The sequence below is a fragment of the Apostichopus japonicus genome, chromosome 16 (genome assembly GCF_037975245.1).
Source record: "Apostichopus japonicus isolate 1M-3 chromosome 16, ASM3797524v1, whole genome shotgun sequence".
Taxonomy (NCBI): Eukaryota; Metazoa; Echinodermata; class Holothuroidea; order Aspidochirotida; family Stichopodidae; genus Apostichopus; species Apostichopus japonicus.
In genome coordinates this window covers 19337498-19357087 of record NC_092576.1, presented here as the reverse complement: position 1 = coordinate 19357087, position 19590 = coordinate 19337498, and the positions used below count along the sequence as shown (strand labels likewise).

Genomic DNA, 19590 nt, shown 5'->3' with positions numbered 1-19590 from the left:
TGTACAAAATTGATCAATATGAATACTTCGATATTTCCGGTATTTGATTTCTTTGGTTGAATGTTTGGTAATAGGAAGGTCAAGATAACATCTAATTGACCAATGATCAGACACTTTTAAAGCAGCTTGTGGAGATGATAACACGATATCGTTAGTGGATCGTGTGATGATTAAATCAAGCGTGTGTCCGGAGTCGTGAGTTGGAATGGAGACATGTTGCTGGAGAATAAACGTATTCATAATATCAGTAAATTTAGTCGCATCAGTACTAGTGTGATTATCCACATGAATATTAAAGTCGCCAATAAGAATAAGTTTTTCAGGACAAAGCACACAGTTTTCAAGGAGGTCACTGAATTCTCGGAAAAAAGTTGAAATGGTGACCGGGTGGGCTTCTGAATATGGAGGACGGTAGATTATTATTAAACGAACTCTGAGATTGTCAATAGCAACCAGCCATTCAGAATATTCAAAAGACGACTTTTCATCAGAATGCAAGAGGTTGGTCTTAATTAAGGCTCGAACAATTAAACCAGTCCCACCACCAATTCTATCCTGCGGTCGAGGAACTCCAAGGTAATAATAACCCTCAGGCGCTAAGGCAGCTTCGGAAACAGTATCACTTGACTTAAGCCAAGTTTCAGTTAAACAGCATAAGTCAGTGCCAGAATGAAATATATGATCAACGATTAAAGAAGTTTTATTTCGAGCTGAGCGAACATTAGCAGTCTCCAATATAAATTTCCTTTGTGATTGCCGACAAGTCTTAGTATTGCCGTCCTGGAAACTAATGTCTAGTTTAAACGAGCAATCAGTCGTTTAACTTTGTTCTGCGCATCGACGTACTGAGGACAGGTTATAGATGATGCCATGTGATTTGCGCGAGTTCCAGAGTTGCCACGTTTGCAATTAATGCACGAATGTTTATCTGTCTCGTCAAAGGAGATTTTGCATAGCCTGGTTTCGTGGTCATTTGCACAGATGGCACAAGAAGGGGTGGTTTTGTTAGAGCATTCTTTATGATAGTGCCCAAACAGTTGACATATGCTACATCGCTTGACATGGAATCTATCATAAATTTTGCAGGAGTTCATACCCAAGATGATACGATCACCATGTTTTTTCATGAAGTCACGAAGTGATGGGGACACATTGAATATGGCTTGAAAGACGGTTTCATCATTTCTCAACGGCTTTGAAACAAGATGAGTAATATGATCTCCAAGAGTATTGATTTCAAAATATTCTTCCAACCAACGATTTTGTTGAAGTAGAACAGGCAAAGGGTCATCAGCAAAGGACGCAGAAAACCCGACAACTGCAATCGTTGGCAGCATGGTACCAGCTTTTTTAATTGTTCCAATTTTGGGCAGGTTGTTAGTGATGGCAGTAGATAGTTTGTCACGTGATGAAGCTGAGTCACACACAATAATGGTTTCGCCTGATTTGTTTTTGAAAGATTTGCTAATTTGGACATTGCTGTCAACAATAGTTTTCTCAAGTGTGGTGGTGTCAATAGGAGATTTTGGAATAACCAGTGCGGATTTGCTTACACGAGCCTTCCTTATTTCGACCATTTTCTCCTCATTTGACCAACACTCGCCAATGACAGGGGCAGTCGGAACGCTAGCATGAATAGATCCTTTGGCTTGTTCAGCTGATTGCTGAGATTGGCCTTTAGATTCGATGAGATTCTTAATTTCATTCAGGTTGAGCTCCAGGCGATCGACTTTCTTTTCTATATCGCACATTCGCGATTGATCAGGGGAGTTGACACTAACCTCTTTGTTTGATTTACAAGAGTTACAGATGTAGAAAAAACTTGGGTAGAGTTTAGATGCATTGTCCAGCATATTATACAATGATGATGTGCATAGCTTCTTCTTGTCTCCACAATCAAATGCATGCACTGATGATTGGCAAAGAAAACAACACAATAGGTTTGCCTGCATGCAGTTGCACACTGTGCACTCGGCAATGGAGGTAGACATAGTTAACGTGTGCACCACACACAGAAATAAGTTTCGCAGAACTGATGTAAGTATCCAAGACAACTTAGGCTTGACAGCCCAGAGGCAAAAGGGTTTCAAGTCGCCGTAAAGTGGGCGAAAACAATGTCAAATTGGTTCAAAGAATACTCACAAGTGGCATATGAATATAATAAAGTCCAACATCCGTGAAATATAAACTCCAATACGTAATTTAAATGAAATAACACAGCCGTTTCGGAGTAGATCAAATAACGATGTTCACAATACATATAAATATATATATATATATATATTTATATATATATATAAATATATATATATATATAAATATATATTTTTTATATATATAAATATATTTTATATATATATATATATTATTTTATATTTTATTTATTTTTTTATTTTTTTTATTTTAATTTTTTATATTTTTTTATTATATATTTTATTTTATTTTTATATATATTTTATATATATATATTTTGTTTATATAAATATATATATATATATATTTATATATATATATATATATATATATATATATATATATATATTGACATTTTCGGTCCCCCAACAATATTGGTCAGTGAAATAAATAGAACAAAAAGTCACTCAATGACACTAGTTAAGAACGAGGGCACTCGATTTCTCTCCGTTTATTGTTCAGTTATAAGGGTGTGAAGTTAGAAGCAGGTTTTTGAGAGAGAGTTGTGTCGCACCACAATTAATTGCTCCATTGAGTTACATACTAATTTGGTCGATTCCGAAGGCTGCTAAAGCTTAGATAGAATTTTTCAACTGACACGTACTACCCACCATATGAAAGCTGAAGGTTTGAGCTATTACAGCTCATTCAACTTTTGCCACCAGGACAAGTTTAGATTTTGAGCCAGATGAGCTCAAAGATTAGCATAGTGCTCCCCCAACCCATCCGTCAGCTCTCGCTGCGGAATCTTCATGTTTAACCCAAGATTTTCTAAAATACTTTTAATCACCTTTGAACCTCCAGATTTTTAGACCATCACTAGTTGAGTTCATCCTCTTTAACATCCAAGCATCAAAATAATTGCGATGCTTCAGAAAATGTCCATAAAGTCAATACATTAGGCCACTTTAGGGCTATTTTCCGGCAGAAGTTCACTATTCTAATTGTGCGACGATACCTTAAGTGAAGCATAATTATGTTTAATTGTGCTGCTAAGGATTTAGTGAGGAGAATTATAATTTGTCACAAATAGAAAGCCTGCACTTACGTTTTAATCATCAAAAAAGATCGTGATTATTTGCAGGATTCGATCGATGTTTTGTAACAGTTTAATCTTAACAGCTTACCATAAAATACATACATACATTTATACTTTCTCTCCATTTTGCTCTTCAATTGAATTTCTGAGAAATTTTCTCTTTGTCGTTAAATGATCATTTAAAGTAAAATAATGCTAGACTTATAGAATATGATAATTGTTCAAAACAGAGCATGCATTGATTTATTTTGACAGTGTAGATGTTTGCAATTGCGAAACTTTGCATCGTAGGTTCACGTGTACTCTCGGCATGAGTAAATCTGGACTAGTCAACCGTGAAGAATCACGCAAGGTGCTCCGAGTTGCATAGAAATGTCTAATTAATTAGTTCCACGTTTGTCAGTTTGAATGGATAGACTATATGTGTTTAAGCTAGGTTTCTCCCTACGGCAAGGAGACTTACATTGCTCAGCAACAGCGAATCGCGTCGTCTGATGTCAGAGTAGGTGTCGTAGTCCTAGTATTGATTTACACAATAACTTCGCTACTTCCCATGCCCGTTAAGCGTAAGTAAAAGCTTCACCTGGTATATCCTAACTGACCACATGGTAACTGAGGGATTTTCCTATCAAAACACAGTCTTTCAATTTTCATATTATCACCGTTTTAGATATTGTGCTGAGAAGGGGAGAAAGTTATGCTACTGAACCCAACCCTTTGGACTGCTCGCTCGGAGAAATATTCACCTTTAACCAAATAATTTTATAAATGCTTTAAATCACCCACAATCCCCCTCTTTTCTACAACATCTTGAACATAAAGACAGAAACAAAAACAGTGATAGTAACTGACGATATCACAAAACATGCACTGTACTAAGTCATTTAAGATTGTTTCTTGCGACGAATAACAACATTTTGAGAAGATGTAAATTAATGCAATTGAGGTATGATACCATATATCATACATCCCATTTCTAATTGTTGCTCAACTGTTCCAAATAAAAGCAGAAACTTTGGAAATTATCAGTTTAATTGAACGTAGAAAAATAATACATAACGTTAGCTAAAGTACTGAGACCAGGACTGTAGCAGCCTTGCGATCATGACGTTAGCTGTTTAGTTTAACTTTTGCGGAACTAGAAAACTCCCCTATGTTGATTTAAGGCATGGCTGAAGATCCCCGGAATTATAAACACACACTAGCCGATGCCTTCCATGGCGACCTCAATGAAATGTTGTATTTTTTAACAGGTTACCTACAATCAGATTATTATGATGAAGTCTTTCTTTCCACAGGAATGAGACGTTTTGCAATTTCAGTCCTAATGTGAATTCAATGTTGAGAAACAAACAAATCAAGAAAGGCTTTCGACATCTTCTATCTACAATCGACTTTTCCTGCTGAACATGAAATTATGAAAAGAGGATATTTACTTATTAAGCAAATAGTTTAATAGTAATCAGAACTATTACAACAACAAAAACAGAGCTTTAACTTGAGCATGGGCGGCGATCCGTACTTCCTAGTGGGGGGGATATGACCTTGTTGACTATCTAAGCGTAGCGCCACCATGAGTTGGCGCGAAGCGTACAAGAAAATTTTGGGATTTACAAACCCTCTAGATGGCCGGAAACGGCACTTGCCGAGGTTTCCAAGCGGCATATACCCAACTTTAAAATATGGATATCATGTCCGAAATATCTCATAATCAGGATCCAAAATACTTTTTTTTTAATTTCGGGTGTTATTTTGGGAAAATTGCCCCTGTCAATCTTGTTTCAGGCGCTACGTTAGAATATTCGAGAGCTCTTTATATTATTCGATGAAGAAAATGGCCTCATGCAGGCTATTATAGGCCTATACACATGCAATACACAATTACACATAGTTACATTCCTAGGTACCGATTGCTAGGGCATCCAGGTGAAACGTACGTGTATTAACAGGGGCGTCGGAAGCTATTTTTGATTGGTACGGAAGATCAGAGTGTGGCCATCTACCATAATTATCGGGGGGGTGGGGGACGTTTGGAAGGTCAAACTACGCTACGCGCCACCATTGGTTGGCGCGTAGCGTAATGGAGAAAATTTTGAAAAAATGCCTCCCAGATTGCAGGAAATGGCACTTCCCGAGCTTTTCTTCTGTGCATTCTCCCTTGTCTGTTTTTGTACCCGATTAATCTTCTGAAACACATTTTGAAGTATGTTTCATTTTGGTTCTTTATTTTTGCCTTTTTTTTCTTCTTAGTGCTACTTTTTTCTCCTTTTTTTTGCGCCGTGAATATTGGTCCGGCGCCCGACGCCCCTAATTAAGCATTACCCTGGTAACATGAGATTCTCAGCTGTTCGAGGGAACATGTACGTGTGTAGGCCTACTATAGGGCCTATATGAATACTATGAGGGTGCATATATGTACTATATCAATACCGTGGGCGCAATAATACATTTTGTTGTTATAGGGCCAACGAAGCCTACAGTCAACTATTCTTGCTTTTTAAAGACGGTTTATTTGAAAAGATCGCACTGCGTTTATGGTATAGGCGAGAAATGAAGCTAAAAAAGAGCCGTACATTCACGATGATGCATAAATGAAGGCATGAAGATATTCTTATTCCTGGCATTTGGTGGGGGGGGGGGATATGGTGTATTACATCCCCTCCACCCATTTTCATGGGGGGGATATATCCCCCCATCCCCCCCAGGATCGCCGCCCATGAACTTGAGGAAAAAAAGAAGATAATTCCACAGTTCTGATCCTAGATTATGTGGATGACCTCAATGGTAATGAAATTGTGGTAAATTTTGTTTCAAATTCAAACTTCACGATTGATTGCCAAAATAGTGTACGACATAATGACATAAGGGAACATAATAAATATAATGTTAACATCTATGGGATACAGACGATTGATCGCTCACAGCATCTGTGAAATACATATGTGCCTATCTTTACGATGATTTTGGCGAATACTAAACCTGGCTGGTATTTTTTTTTTACCGTTCGCAGATATCGGCATTACAGTAAAAGAAAAGACGTACTCTGACGTTTAACGTTCGATTACTAAAGACTGCTTTATTACTAATATAGATCAAAATTCAGCTTCATTAGAAAAAAGATATAAAGTTTATTTTGAGCTAAATCATAGTATGCTGTTTAATTATGCTGTTTTTGATATAGTAATGTTATTTTCACGTATATTATATTAAACCTGCCAAGGGTTCAGTGACTACAGTTGAAACATTGAAAACAAAAACGAAATTACTTATCTACTCTCTTATTGTTGTCAATTTGAAAACGAAAGGACGTGTCTTGCGTTTATAATACATCATTACTAATTAACTAAGACTTGTTTTGAAATGCATTTAATTATAATCTGAGCCAAATAAGAGACATTATATTGCTTACCGTCCAGTACGGTAAGGCTTACGATTTTCGACATTTTAGCTTAAAAATGTTCTTCAACCAATCAGGAAAACAAATGAAAATAACAAAGTTTGCTTTCGGAAACGTCAATGAAAGCTAAATTCTTGAAATCATATCATTTACGTGAGATATTCCTTCCAAATATTATATCTTTAGGATAAAGTGAACCATCTTTCGGAGTCCGGTTTTGGACAGTATGTGTGGTATTCGATTTCGTGGATCATAGTATTCGACACGTTATTTGCAATTTCAAAAAATAAAGCAAATTTGTCTTCTTTAAGAGAGAAAATTCTTTTATTTTAACAATAGACAAATACTTGTCTACAAAAAAGCCTAGTAATTATGAAGTTTCTTAGTTTATATCCCAGCAGGGACGGACGACCAGGGATTGAATACGAATTATCTATTTTAAGGGTCAGGGACGGGGGACCTGTGTGACATTCATTGAAAATATTGAAAACTCCTAGGCCAAATGAAACTATTGTGCATTCAGTAATGTAACTTCTTTGCGATGTCTTTCCCTTCTGCAAGTGGACGACTGACGGTAAAATACAATGGTAGCCTACTATGTAGTGTAGGAAAGGGACACCTACTATTTATGATAAGACACATTTGTTGATAAGTTTCAATAAGTTCATTTCACAAATAGTGGGCTACGTCTCAAAACAGCAGTCTTTGATACGATATCTGAGCATTTGGTGCTAATATAGTCAAGATACACCCTGTATATCATTTATACAGGATTGCTGCTGAACAGATTATAGCTTGTTTTGTTAGAAAACCATTTGGGTGGATTTTAGACAATAGATAACTACTCATGTCAAGTCTTAATGCGGGTCATATTAAAAACAAAATTAAATTGAAATGTGTCAGTATTCTATCACAATAATTTAGAATTTGTGATATTCGAGCAAGCTAGATATTATCATTTGGAGGAATTACTGAACTAGATATTTAAACAGAAGCGAAATTATAAATATAGAGGCTCTCCAATTATTTGACTAGAGAAAGATATTACGTCCGAAGAATTATGGTTTCCAACAAAGCTGCCTTAGTAAGATATGCTGATATCAATCAACATCAAAATTATTGATTTCAGAAGCAGATGATGAAACCAAAATGTGAAGGGGGGAAAAAGGAGGGGGGGGTGGTTCAACTTTTGCCAATGAATGAGACGTTGCCTAGTATGCAATAGATAAGAAGGAAGTTTGATTCAGGGCAAAGTTAATCCATTCTGAATATTGCAAATGTGTTTCAATGATAAGCAATGAATACCCAAATCTCACTACACAATTGTTTTTAATTGCCTGAAAAGGATAAGTTGAGCTATTGTGAGAAATCGGGACATCCCCTTTAAGCCTCAGCAGTATCGTGAATTACTATGTGTCTCGTTTGGATTTCTCTGTTCACAGCCGTCAATCACTTTACAGAAGAGAACCTAAATAACATTTGTCCTAACAACTTATACTTTCAACGAAATTGATAAACTTTATAGTTAAGTGAATAGAAATGGTTTTACTTTGTGATGGCATTATCGCCAAGCTCACAGAAATACGTTACCTCAGCGGTTTCTATTCCCTATGACTTTCAATGATAATTATTGGCTATTGTTTGAGTTTTTTATCATCTCAGAGTTGTCGAAAGAATACAAATACGTTAGTTTTAATGCAGGTTTATGTAGTTAATGAAATAGGTACGGTGTGACTCGTTGATCTTTCAATCTACATTGAAACTTTAACATTAAGTTCAAACTTAATAGGTAGATAATAACACATAATCTCAAATATGAACTATATGAGTCATGAATCCTGGTGAGAAAATGCAACACTTGAAAGTTTCAAATGTTTGAGACAGACCATCGCGCTGTTATTAATTGATAACTTGATATAAGTCATATAGCGCTTTCCTTGACTAATTGTTTAACCTCACTATAAGTCTAAAACCTAAAATTATTTATGAAGAGAAATCCAACAAACTCTTAAGATGAACAGAGGTTGATTACACACACACCTTGCTGAATATCTAAGTTTTAATCTAAGGATATATTGTGTTATTGGAACAGATATAATTAGAGACGAGCTCTTAGCTTATATACATTTTCGTCCAATTGTGGATAGTTCCTTATAAAGAAGTGTACATTTCATTTGTCCTTTGAAATGAAGTTGTATTGTTGAGATGATAATGAATATGTATCTAGTTATCTTTGTTACGTCCCTTGACAACCCAAAGTCCACCGAAATATGATGTTAATTCTCAAGTTGACAGAATCAACTGAAACTTTCATACACAAAAAAAAGAAGTTTAGAAAATCTTCATGGTACTGCATATGTCAATATTTTAGATATATATTTTCCTTTTGAGGAAAAGGAATTACACTTTTTGAATAACATTGTTCAATGTGATACATTGAAAGATTTAAAACTGAACATTTAACACCAAAAATATTATCTCTAGTTCTCATTTGTGTTCTATTTAAGGAATCGGGAACGTGCCAAAACAGATAACTCGACCGTTGAGATGACGGATACAACAAGAGGTGGATCAATTTCAAGACAATCAAGTAAATTTCACATGATGTTATGTATATAGTAACATTGTTTTCAATATATTTAAGGGTTATCTTTGCTTTGGAATTGTCATGTGGCTAACAGTGAAGGACAAGTTGTAAAATGTTAAATGATATAATAACGCAGGGACTGCACCTTGAGAATGGTTCTTATAACTTGTGTTATCATAGCATATTTCAATGATCAGTGCAGCAACGTAAACATACAACAGAGATGCATTGGTGATATCAATATGGTACATATGAATACGTTTTATATAAACATCGAATCTTGCGAAGATATAAGCTTCAGGCCGTTAACGTGACTAACATGTCTAAGTCGACATTTATTTCTAATTTATCAGTCGGCAAGCTGCAACATTAACGTAAAATGTAATTTACGTCCGATCGTTTATTTTTTGTTTTAACATTAGTTTTTAATGTTTGCTTTGTCCTTGTGGTCTCGCTTTTTTCTATATTGAATTCTGATACCAAAAGAATTGTTGTATACATTTTGGGATGTGTTCTTCTAAAACGACATTCACACTTCCTACATTACTTCTCCTTGTTCTTTGTCACTTTAGTTTCACACAGAACCCTACCAAACATTCCTGTAAGGTAAGACCAGTTTTGTACATAACTTGAACGTGACACAATAATTCCTACTGTTAGCTGCCGGAATGATGCATATTGACTTTATCTATATAAGTTGTCTTTATTCTCTTCCAGACCTGATTTGCCCAAAATACCAAGTGATGGCAATGTCTCTGACGGTTCCAACGAGTCAGAAAGTAAGAACCATCTCATCTCACTACTAGAAAAATATTCTGTTTGGCATAGTTGAATGTTTCTAAAAATCTTTGTAAAATTGTTAATTCATACAGTCGGTGAAACCATATTTTGGTTGCAAGTTTACAGGCATATTGGTGTTTTTGTTATTCAGAATACATGATTTTACAATGGTATCACATTCAAGAACAAATCAACATGTTTGGTAAGAAAGCACAATTCTGTGAATAACAGAGTTAAGGAGTCGTTTATCTAGCAATACCAGTACTATCAACTTGCAACAACCATATCCACATATATTTAGATTGACATATACAATTTTACCCGACAATAACGAGTACTTGTATGTTTCTTCCACGCAAGTGTCATTAGTATCACCGGAATATCTCTTTACTTAATATCTTTGATTTGCGATTATTTGTTTAAAACCGTGCGTTGTATTTTACTCCATCTTTGTTTTCTTGTAAAGGAGATGTTAAATTTCACAATGTTGTGCCAAGTAGGTTAAAACAACCAGAAAGTAACGTTCGCACTTGAACTTCTATTTATAGCTCAAGAAACACACACACACACACTCACACATATATATATATATATATAAATATATATATATATATATATATAGAGAGAGAGAGAGAGAGAGAGAGAGAGAGAGAGTTGGTTGGTTGGCGTCTATCTTGGCGCAGAGTGCTCTATGTCCAGTGGACAGAGCGGAATATGTGTTGTTTAGCGATCGTCAAACAGAGTTGTCTGACGGTCGCTAAAACGCGTGAAACTCCTAGTTACAACTACTAGTGTTCCACTAGTCTCAACTAGTATCAACACACACACACACACACACACCCACACACACACGCACACACGCACACACACATATATATATATATATATATAGAATATATAAAGACATGTAGCAGGTTTATATTCTCGTTCATTCTTAGATTACTACATCACGACTGACGAAAGTCCCAAACAGAGAGGCGTGTTTGGAGATAAGGACATTTGCTTTATCATGAATATTAAGTTGGATCAGTGGCATAGCAGGTGGATGGGAACAATACCGGCCAACAAAGGAACAAAGAAATGTGTGGTGCTGACGACCGTCACTGGTAAATTCATATCCTTTATATTGCCCTGTATGGTTCCGACATGTTAAATGGAACCTGTACATTTGCAATGATGAAGTTAACCACAGATAATGACAAGATAAGTTTGATAGTTTCTAATCATAGTTATAAACTAGAATATCTTGTATTTTCCAAGGTTTTCAAAAAAGAACGAAACGTTTTGCTGATGACTTCAATTGTAATGAATCAGTATATTATGTCCTACAATTTGTTGTATACTTCAGTAGGCAAGAAACTGTCAACTGAAATAGTAAAATGCCTTTGTGAAGTATTTGATGTTTAAAATTTATTGATGCAGATGAAGCTTTTCGACGGAAAGACATACATTGGGATGAGTTCGTCAAAAGGACCCTTGACCTGCCAGTAACGAAATACCTTGTAAAAGTTGAGGGAATTGGGATACTGAAAGGTAGGTACAGGACAAATATAAATCAATTCTAACATTTTAAGGAGACACGACCATGTCATCATCATTGATGTAGTTGGTAGAGATAACTGTCATGAACATGTTACTCCATGTGGGAGATATCACATCTTAAATGTTTTTACAAACACAAGGCTGAAGACTTGATCAAGTATAAATATGACGTCATCGAGCCACATATTCGTCTCCCCGCCACCGTTGTTGAAATGGTTATTCGGTACAGTTGATGAATTTTGCAAAAGATAAATTAAGGAAACGCTTATTATGACATAACGGTGGCATTGGTTTCGGTGTCAGCACTCTTAGCTTTTCAACCTCATCTAAGCCAATTCTAAGATTAATTTCAGAATACTAAGTTCATCGGGTCAGATGCCTTTGCCTAATTATTTCTCCAGTGCAGGCACTGTAGTAGGGGAAACATGTTACTGGCAGGCTGAGGGATTGCAACAGAAGTTCTGGTTTGTCTTTAGTTTAAAATTATTGAAGTAAACAAACCAGAAAATGGCAACTTAATGAAAAATTCAGACTACTTGTTGCTGAAGCACAAATGACGTTGGCCAAAATTTAATTCCATAAAGTCACCAGTAATAATAATATACGTGTTTCAGTTGTTACTCGTGTTGAATTTGTCCTTGGTTTAAGTTTTCATATTAATTTTTTGTATACTGCTTGCTAAATTATTTGCAAATGATAAAATAAGAAAGCGATTATTATGACCTAACGATGGCATTGATGTCGGTGTCAACCCCCTTAGCTTTCAACCACGTCTAAGCCGATTGTGCAAATTTGATAAATAGAAGAGGATTAAAGAAGATAACTTTAAAATTTACCAAATTACAATACCTTTCTATCAAAGATATAAATTATATTACTTTTGTATTTCTTAAAGCTAAACTTCACTTAGTACAAGAACACTTTGCCTGTGAGACTCTCGACAGTTGGCTAGTTAAGGTATTCAGCCAAGAGACATTTGAAAATACTATGTACTTGTCTGAGGTGATGGGGATCATAGCTGGATTACTAGAAGGATTAAACCTTATTCATTCATACGGAGTAAGTCTTCAATAAATTTAAGTGATTGAACAATCATATCTATCAGGTTCAGCATTATAATATATATTTTTTTACAACAGAAATGTAGAACTAGATGTTAACTTATATTATATAATCTTGTCTGGTTTACCATATCCAATCAACCATGAAATTCTCTTATATGTCTTACATTGATTGTATACTTTAAAGAATAACCATAGCATAGTGTGTCAGTTATTAAGAAGATACGGAATAAATATGCATATGCAATAGTCACTACTTGGCCTTATCCAAAAATGCTTAACATTTATTAAGTAAACATAACATTTATTAATTTATTACTCAGGTAAAGCAAACATTAATTACTCAATTATTTCCATTTTTAATATGTATAACATATTAAAGTTAGTTAAAGCTCGTAAGGGATGTATCCATGATTAAACTATCGGCTTTAAAATCACTAAATATTAATAATTCTTGTTGACATAGCTAATCCTTTCTCTCATTTTAAAACATTCGTTGCACGGAACATTCTTTATAATATTTCTCAAGTTAAGTATGTAAAAATACAGTTCTCAATGGTAAAATTCTTTATTGTTTTTAAAGTTTCTTCTTCGTACTCTCCCTAGTTCCTACATCCAGGCTTATCCAGCAAGAAAATATTACGAATCGAGAAAGGTCAATGCAAGCTTTACGATTTCTGTCTATCGGAAGATGCATTAAAAATCACTACCTTTCGAAAAACTAAGGTACGTGTCACATACCCGTGATGTAATAATGAAGCCGTGTAACATCACCGGTAATGGTAAAAGTATCTATAATACCACTCAAAAATTAACCGATATAAAAAGTCTCGATAGAATTCTTAACTATAGCTTGTCTTTTATTATCTCTCCAGGTGCCGTATTCGTTGAATCATTTCCCACCAGAAGCTCTGCATCGCAATGAATATTCGCAACCTAGTGATGTCTGGGCTGCAGCTGGTGTCATTTGGGAAGTAATTACTGGTAAAGTACTTGAAACGTATTCTGAATCTCCGCTTTGTAAAAAAAGAATCATATGAAAAAGAATAAGTTATGATATTCACAATGAATGAAAAGTTGCTCTTGCTATACAATATTTTTTGTGTATTTTGGAGATATTTGTATAATCAGATAACTTAAAAGAAAATAATACACAATGTAATTAAAAATTGACAAATCGAATTGGTATCCCTTAAATGTGACTGATTTAGGAAGAACGAAGTAGAGGGAACGTACCTCGTCAAATTTACATTAGTCATTTGTGTTTTATGAACTGTAAATATGAAAATGGAAATGAAATGGGATGGAATGAATGACTACGGAATAGTGATTTTCATGTCAATAATCTCTCTCTACCTTAGTTAGGGAGTTCATTCCCTTTCTGATATTGAGAAAACGATTCGGATGTGTCTGTCTTAACTAAGCGAGATGATACCAATTTTACGGAAATGAAAATAATGTTAAAATGATTCATTTTTGAGTTCCATCTACACTATGAAGTATCATTCATAAAAATATGTTATAAAATGGAAAATAGCTTCTCCGTACCAAGTTAACATAAATTATCGCTGAAATTTGATATTCTCTATCATTTCAAAGGCCAACTACCATTTCCCTGGTCAGAAGATGGCCCTACTTTCGAAGAACAGTGTGGGGCACCCTCAGAGTCACAGGTTACTCACTACGAAGAAATAAGGTAAACATCAATGCCACGCCAAAAAATAAATCAACTTCGAGAACTCTTGTTGTTTTCTCTAATGATTGTTTTCAATACCTATCATTGTTTTTATTTTTAATTATCTGTAATACAAGAAGCATCACAGGCTTCATGTAGCGAACGAATCAAGATATTAAGAAACCACAATTGTATTCAAATATCAATTTGAGGAAGAAAACCTCCCAATGTTGTAAATGTTACAATTCAAGATAAAACAGTTAACCTTAATTGAGGGTCTCTCGTGAAGTTTTAAGAAACCAAAGTCACGAAATGAAGTTTGAGTTAAATATTTATTATATTTTACAACATGAGATTAACTTAACAGGACTCATTGAAAATGTTAAGAATTTATTTTTATATTAAAGGAAAAATATAGTGAAATAAGGAAGATCAAAATCAAGTAACTGAAAACACGCAATGGCAACATAATCTAAATCTTTCTATATTAAACAGTTGATTTACTTACTTAACCGAAAAAAAAAATGATGGAATAAAATAATATGAAAGACATTGTTATAACAATATACCTTATTATGTTAGATAGCATACATGTATATATTAAATTTGTGATTTTGTTTTGTTTAATACGAATAGAAATAAACAGTTATATCAGTGCTGGCACCAGGTCTGTCCTCAACGTCCGACTATTCGAGAGCTCAGGGAATCTTATCAAGAGGTAAACTAGTTTATGAATTTTTGTTTGTTTTTGCAATTAATTTGTTCAAATTTCTTTCTTCCCATAACGGTAAGAAAACGTTGTTCTATATGATCCAATTGTTTTATAACACTTAAAGCAGGCATATAAATGACTTCCTTTACGCATTGGTGTCTATGTTCTACAACCTGTCGTCTCGATCTCTTTAATGTTATTGAATTTATTAAGGATAATAGGAGTTTATCTTCTTTTATGCCAGCTTTTTCCCTAACATATCTATGCCCTTCCAGATATTTTCATAATACAGTCGCATATTTGAATAATTGTTTTTATTTTACTGTTTTTCGCTTTCTTTCTTTTCCTCTCATTATAGATCTTCGAAAAATTAGTTGATAATACTTACGAGATTCCACGTATGGACTTGTACACTTCTATGAAGAGTAGTACAATACATAATAAAGATGGGGGAGAAGTGTACACTGATACTTATACTGCAGTACCATAACGAATCATTTCTGCACTTCTTTGAACACTGTTAACACCTTGTGATAATGACAAAGATAACGTGTCCATTGACACTTGTACTGCGGTATTACAAGGAATCATTTCTCCACTTTTGTTTTAATACGAGGACAATGAACACTAATGGCAAAGATAAAGTGTACATTGATACTTGAACTGCGATATCATAAGGATTTAGTTATGCACTTCTTTGAATACTATGACAATGAACAATTGGATGTAAAGATCAAGTGCACATTAATTCTTGTACTGCGATATCATAAGGATTGAGTTATGCACTTATTTGAATACTATGACAATGAACACTGGAGGTTATTACACAGTATATCATGACATTAGGCTTTCGCTTTGATAATTAGCATAATCAGTTGTACTTATCATTACTAATCTTACATGAAATTTCATGTCTGTGCTTTTGTGTACATATTATACAGTTTGGTAAAAGCTAATCAATTGTGCACCCTATATAGTAGTAGTTCTATAGTTTTAATATGTACCCATAATACGTAATCACGTATTATGTACTATGGTTACATATTACAACTATGTAAGTACATTTTACACACCGTATATGCTGTCAAGTGCACATGTATCAATGTCACTCTCACAGTCCCTACGTGGACACGAACACTAATACTTGTATATATATATATATATATATATATATATATATATATATATATGTTGTTTCCTTAATAAGTACGCAGCTGAGCTTCAAGTTTAACATTTTGCTGTTTGAGACATAGAAATGTAAAGGAAAGGTAACTCATGTAATTACATCACAAATAGTATTAGAAGTGGAAAACTCCATGGGCAGGTGACTTATCTTGTAAGTTTGTTTTGCTAATATAAAAAAATAACTCTCTATTCTAAAATATTGAATATCCTATGCAGTTTCTTGTTTTGATTTACAAAAGAGAAGTTCGTATTTACAGTGACAAGAAGTTCAGGGAAATTTCCAAATGATTTCATGATTTAATAGTTTCAACTTGTAATATACTGCACGATAGCTGTATCTGAGTATATATAACGTTGTGTTGTAGTGAAAAACTGTTACAGACATATCAAAATGACTGGCAGTCAAAACACAATCGAAAGTCATAAAGGGAATATTTGTAAAGCGCATTGAGGTTATTTCTGTGAAGCTAGTTAATAAATGTGTTGTGCGATAGCCTCTTATGCTGTTACCATTTATTTCACTTTCATTTTGTGGCGACCTTAATGAGTGGTTAAAGTGAGGGACAGAATACTTGGCAATGTTGCAATGGTGTGTGTATTGGACTATATGTTTATTTCAATATTACTCTCAACAAATGAGACCCTTTAATTAAACTTGTAATTAGCAAGGAAAGCGTTAATTGTGATGTATCAGAGTGTCATTTCCAGCTCGCTGTTTTAAAGGGACCCACTATATAGTAACATAAATTTCATGTACATAAAATGACTTCTCTCTCTCCTGCTCCTTTTCGTATGACTTCCATTCATTACTAATGATATGTTGAAGGAACTGATGTGTATACTGTTGGTTATTAAGTTGCTAACTCTTTGCATTATAATACTGTGGGAATTTGTTTAATTTTACAATTATGTTTTTAATACTTTTTAAACTATTTTACCTATATATTATGTTGTACTTATCCTTAGAATGGGGTCTTACACACCTAAATGATCGTGAATAAAATGTGGTTGGTTTTCAATAAAATAGTCATAAATATGTGATCAAATTGTTAATTATTATTGATGATAATGTCTGTGTGGTCTTTCTTGTTTAAACACCAGTTTGGATAATGTTTCCTTTCAACAACAAATCCGCTTTTAGATATTACAAGCTTCAAGTGTCGAAATACCCCTCACACTTTCATGCTTCAGTCAATTTTCAAAACTATCAAAGAAAGATAAATATAAATCGTTTTCAACCGATATTTTCTTAACGTATGGATAAATGAAAGTACTACAAATATTTAAATGGAAGAAAATATGTAACATATTTATTAAAATTATTTGTATGTAGATATAATTGTACAAAGCACCAGTTACGCGAAAGAATAAGCGAAAAAAACACAAATAGCATATGGCATATCTTAAGTATAACTATAGTATTCGATATCAAATACATAATGAAACAGGATTTTAAAATATTACAGATATTGCAAGACAGTCCTAGAAATTATAAATAGCAAAACGTGGTTGATTTATGGTCATTGAAAAGAAGGAAATCTTGAAAAGCATCGAATTTGATCGAATACAGTACCTTGACGAGTATACCTAGTAGTACCCTAGTCTTCGTTACTTCACTGCATACTTCTTACGTTATATTCATACTAACATATGTTGAATGTAATGCACAGCATTTCAACTGTTGCTGCTGTGGTATATGTATTGTACGCCTGAGGCTAAAAATAGATTGCGTAATGCTACAGTAGTCGAAGACAACTTCCTTTATCGTCGTTACACAGTGACAGTTCGATTGCTATTACGACATATCCTGAAGTTAATGGGAGAGATATATACGATATTACTGACAATTACACGACAGCCTCATATAACTGCCAATTGCACGCCTGCCTCATGATTCTCAGAGCACTTATCCAAAAGAGAAGATTTGATATTAGATGTTGGTAATTCATGATCATCACCGTGGATAGTGTTTCAAATGAGCGTTTTCTGACTGACGTATCCTTATGATTCATTGACCCATGCTTATTCTAACCTATGAAGCTGTGAACTCAGGAACTACCCGTAGCCGGCAGAACAAGAACCCCTCTTACCCTCTACCTGACAGCTACCATTACGTTTGATCATCATTTCACACATATTGGTAGTAATGTTTATTTTAGGAGATGTTTGATTATTGATTGGTTTTAGATGTGAAGAAGAATCATATGCATTGCTACTGGTGTTAGGCTAAGCTGATGGCGGTAAATAATTTAGTAAAATATATGATAAGAAAAAGGCAGCATGCTTATATGCAAAATGGTGCAATATTTGTCACATTTGAAACATTATTGAAATAATATTCGACTTTGTATGTTATACCGCGAGTACATATCGTATGTTTATGTACTAAAATTGGGAGGGGGCTGTCTTACCTGTTTTTCCTTTGCGAGTTCCTAATTGATGCATAGGCATTTTACACCTAGACCGGCCCATTATTCATTGATATGCTACTTACTTAGTGATCGCCGTCTTGGGGAAGGGGTCCCTCCCCGTTGAAAGTTTTTGAAGTTAAGATGCAAAATTGTGCTATATTTCTTTTTTTTTAAGTTACAATAATCCTTTAAAAATGACCCAAAAATAATTTTCCAGAAGCAGCACTTAATTATACTGAGGAAAGATAAAAAAGTTAACAAAAATAGACAAAAATATTGGTTTTAAACTGGATTTTATTTAGTTTTTCAAGCATTTTGTGACAACATGCTTGAAAAAAATTGAAAAAAAAAACTAAATTAAAATCCATTAGCACGGACGGGTTGCTAATAGCACGTTCTTTTGTTACGAACTAACAGACTAACTAACATGATGATTTCATGAGCTAATTCCCACAGTTAAAAATATATTTCTACATAGCCCAACAGTATTCTATTAACTACTGTTGAAATGGGCTGTAATTTTTACCAACCCCTCAGCCTACCGGCCCACCGGTCAATGCCCAAATGCCTGTGTGGCCAGTCAACCACAGCCCGTAAGTAATGTTCGACCCCATGTGTAACCCATGCTGAAATTTACTCAGCAATTCCATAGTATATTACTATCGTATGGAAATATGATGCGCGGGAGTTTCTGCCTACGCTTTCGTCAGTTGTGTATTAACACGATGTTATGGTACGTCCTATATATAAACATGTTGACATTAGTACGTAGGGACTGAGTATATCAGCTGCTGATATCCAATTGTTTTTTTTTTATCAACTCGGCGAAAAGTCATGACCGGTTCCCTAGGGTGGCACAGTACCCGAATCCATGTCTGATTTCGGAAACGAGAAATATCTCAGAGAAAGCAACAACAACCAAATATCCGTTCGTTCACATTTAAAACATACTTTTGCCTACTGACACGAATAGTTGTACAGAGAGAGAGAGGGGAGACGGGGAGGGGA

General features: G+C 34.5%; 2 protein-coding genes and 1 long non-coding RNA gene across 5 annotated transcripts in view; 2 read left to right on the top strand and 1 right to left on the bottom strand.

Moving 5' to 3' along the window:
- The window catches only part of LOC139982743 (angiopoietin-1 receptor-like), a 172542-nt gene that overhangs the window by 41565 nt on the left and 111387 nt on the right, over nucleotides 1-19590 (top strand). The gene's annotated exons all lie outside the window — the stretch shown is intronic.
- On the top strand, nucleotides 7807-17209 carry LOC139982745 (tyrosine-protein kinase BTK-like). Its single transcript, XM_071995825.1, has 11 exons — nucleotides 7807-9219; nucleotides 9789-9822; nucleotides 9934-9995; nucleotides 10935-11102; nucleotides 11419-11529; nucleotides 12434-12597; nucleotides 13206-13325; nucleotides 13475-13583; nucleotides 14199-14295; nucleotides 14911-14992; nucleotides 15345-17209. Exons 1-11 carry the CDS (start codon nucleotides 9177-9179, stop codon nucleotides 15474-15476), a joined length of 1122 nt encoding a protein of 373 aa, XP_071851926.1. The 5' UTR covers nucleotides 7807-9176; the 3' UTR covers nucleotides 15477-17209.
- On the bottom strand, nucleotides 13477-17958 carry LOC139982760 (uncharacterized). The gene is made up of 3 exons (XR_011798330.1): nucleotides 17745-17958; nucleotides 14148-14280; nucleotides 13477-13615 (listed from the first exon to the last, which is right to left on the bottom strand). It is a non-coding gene; the product is annotated as an uncharacterized lncRNA (long non-coding RNA).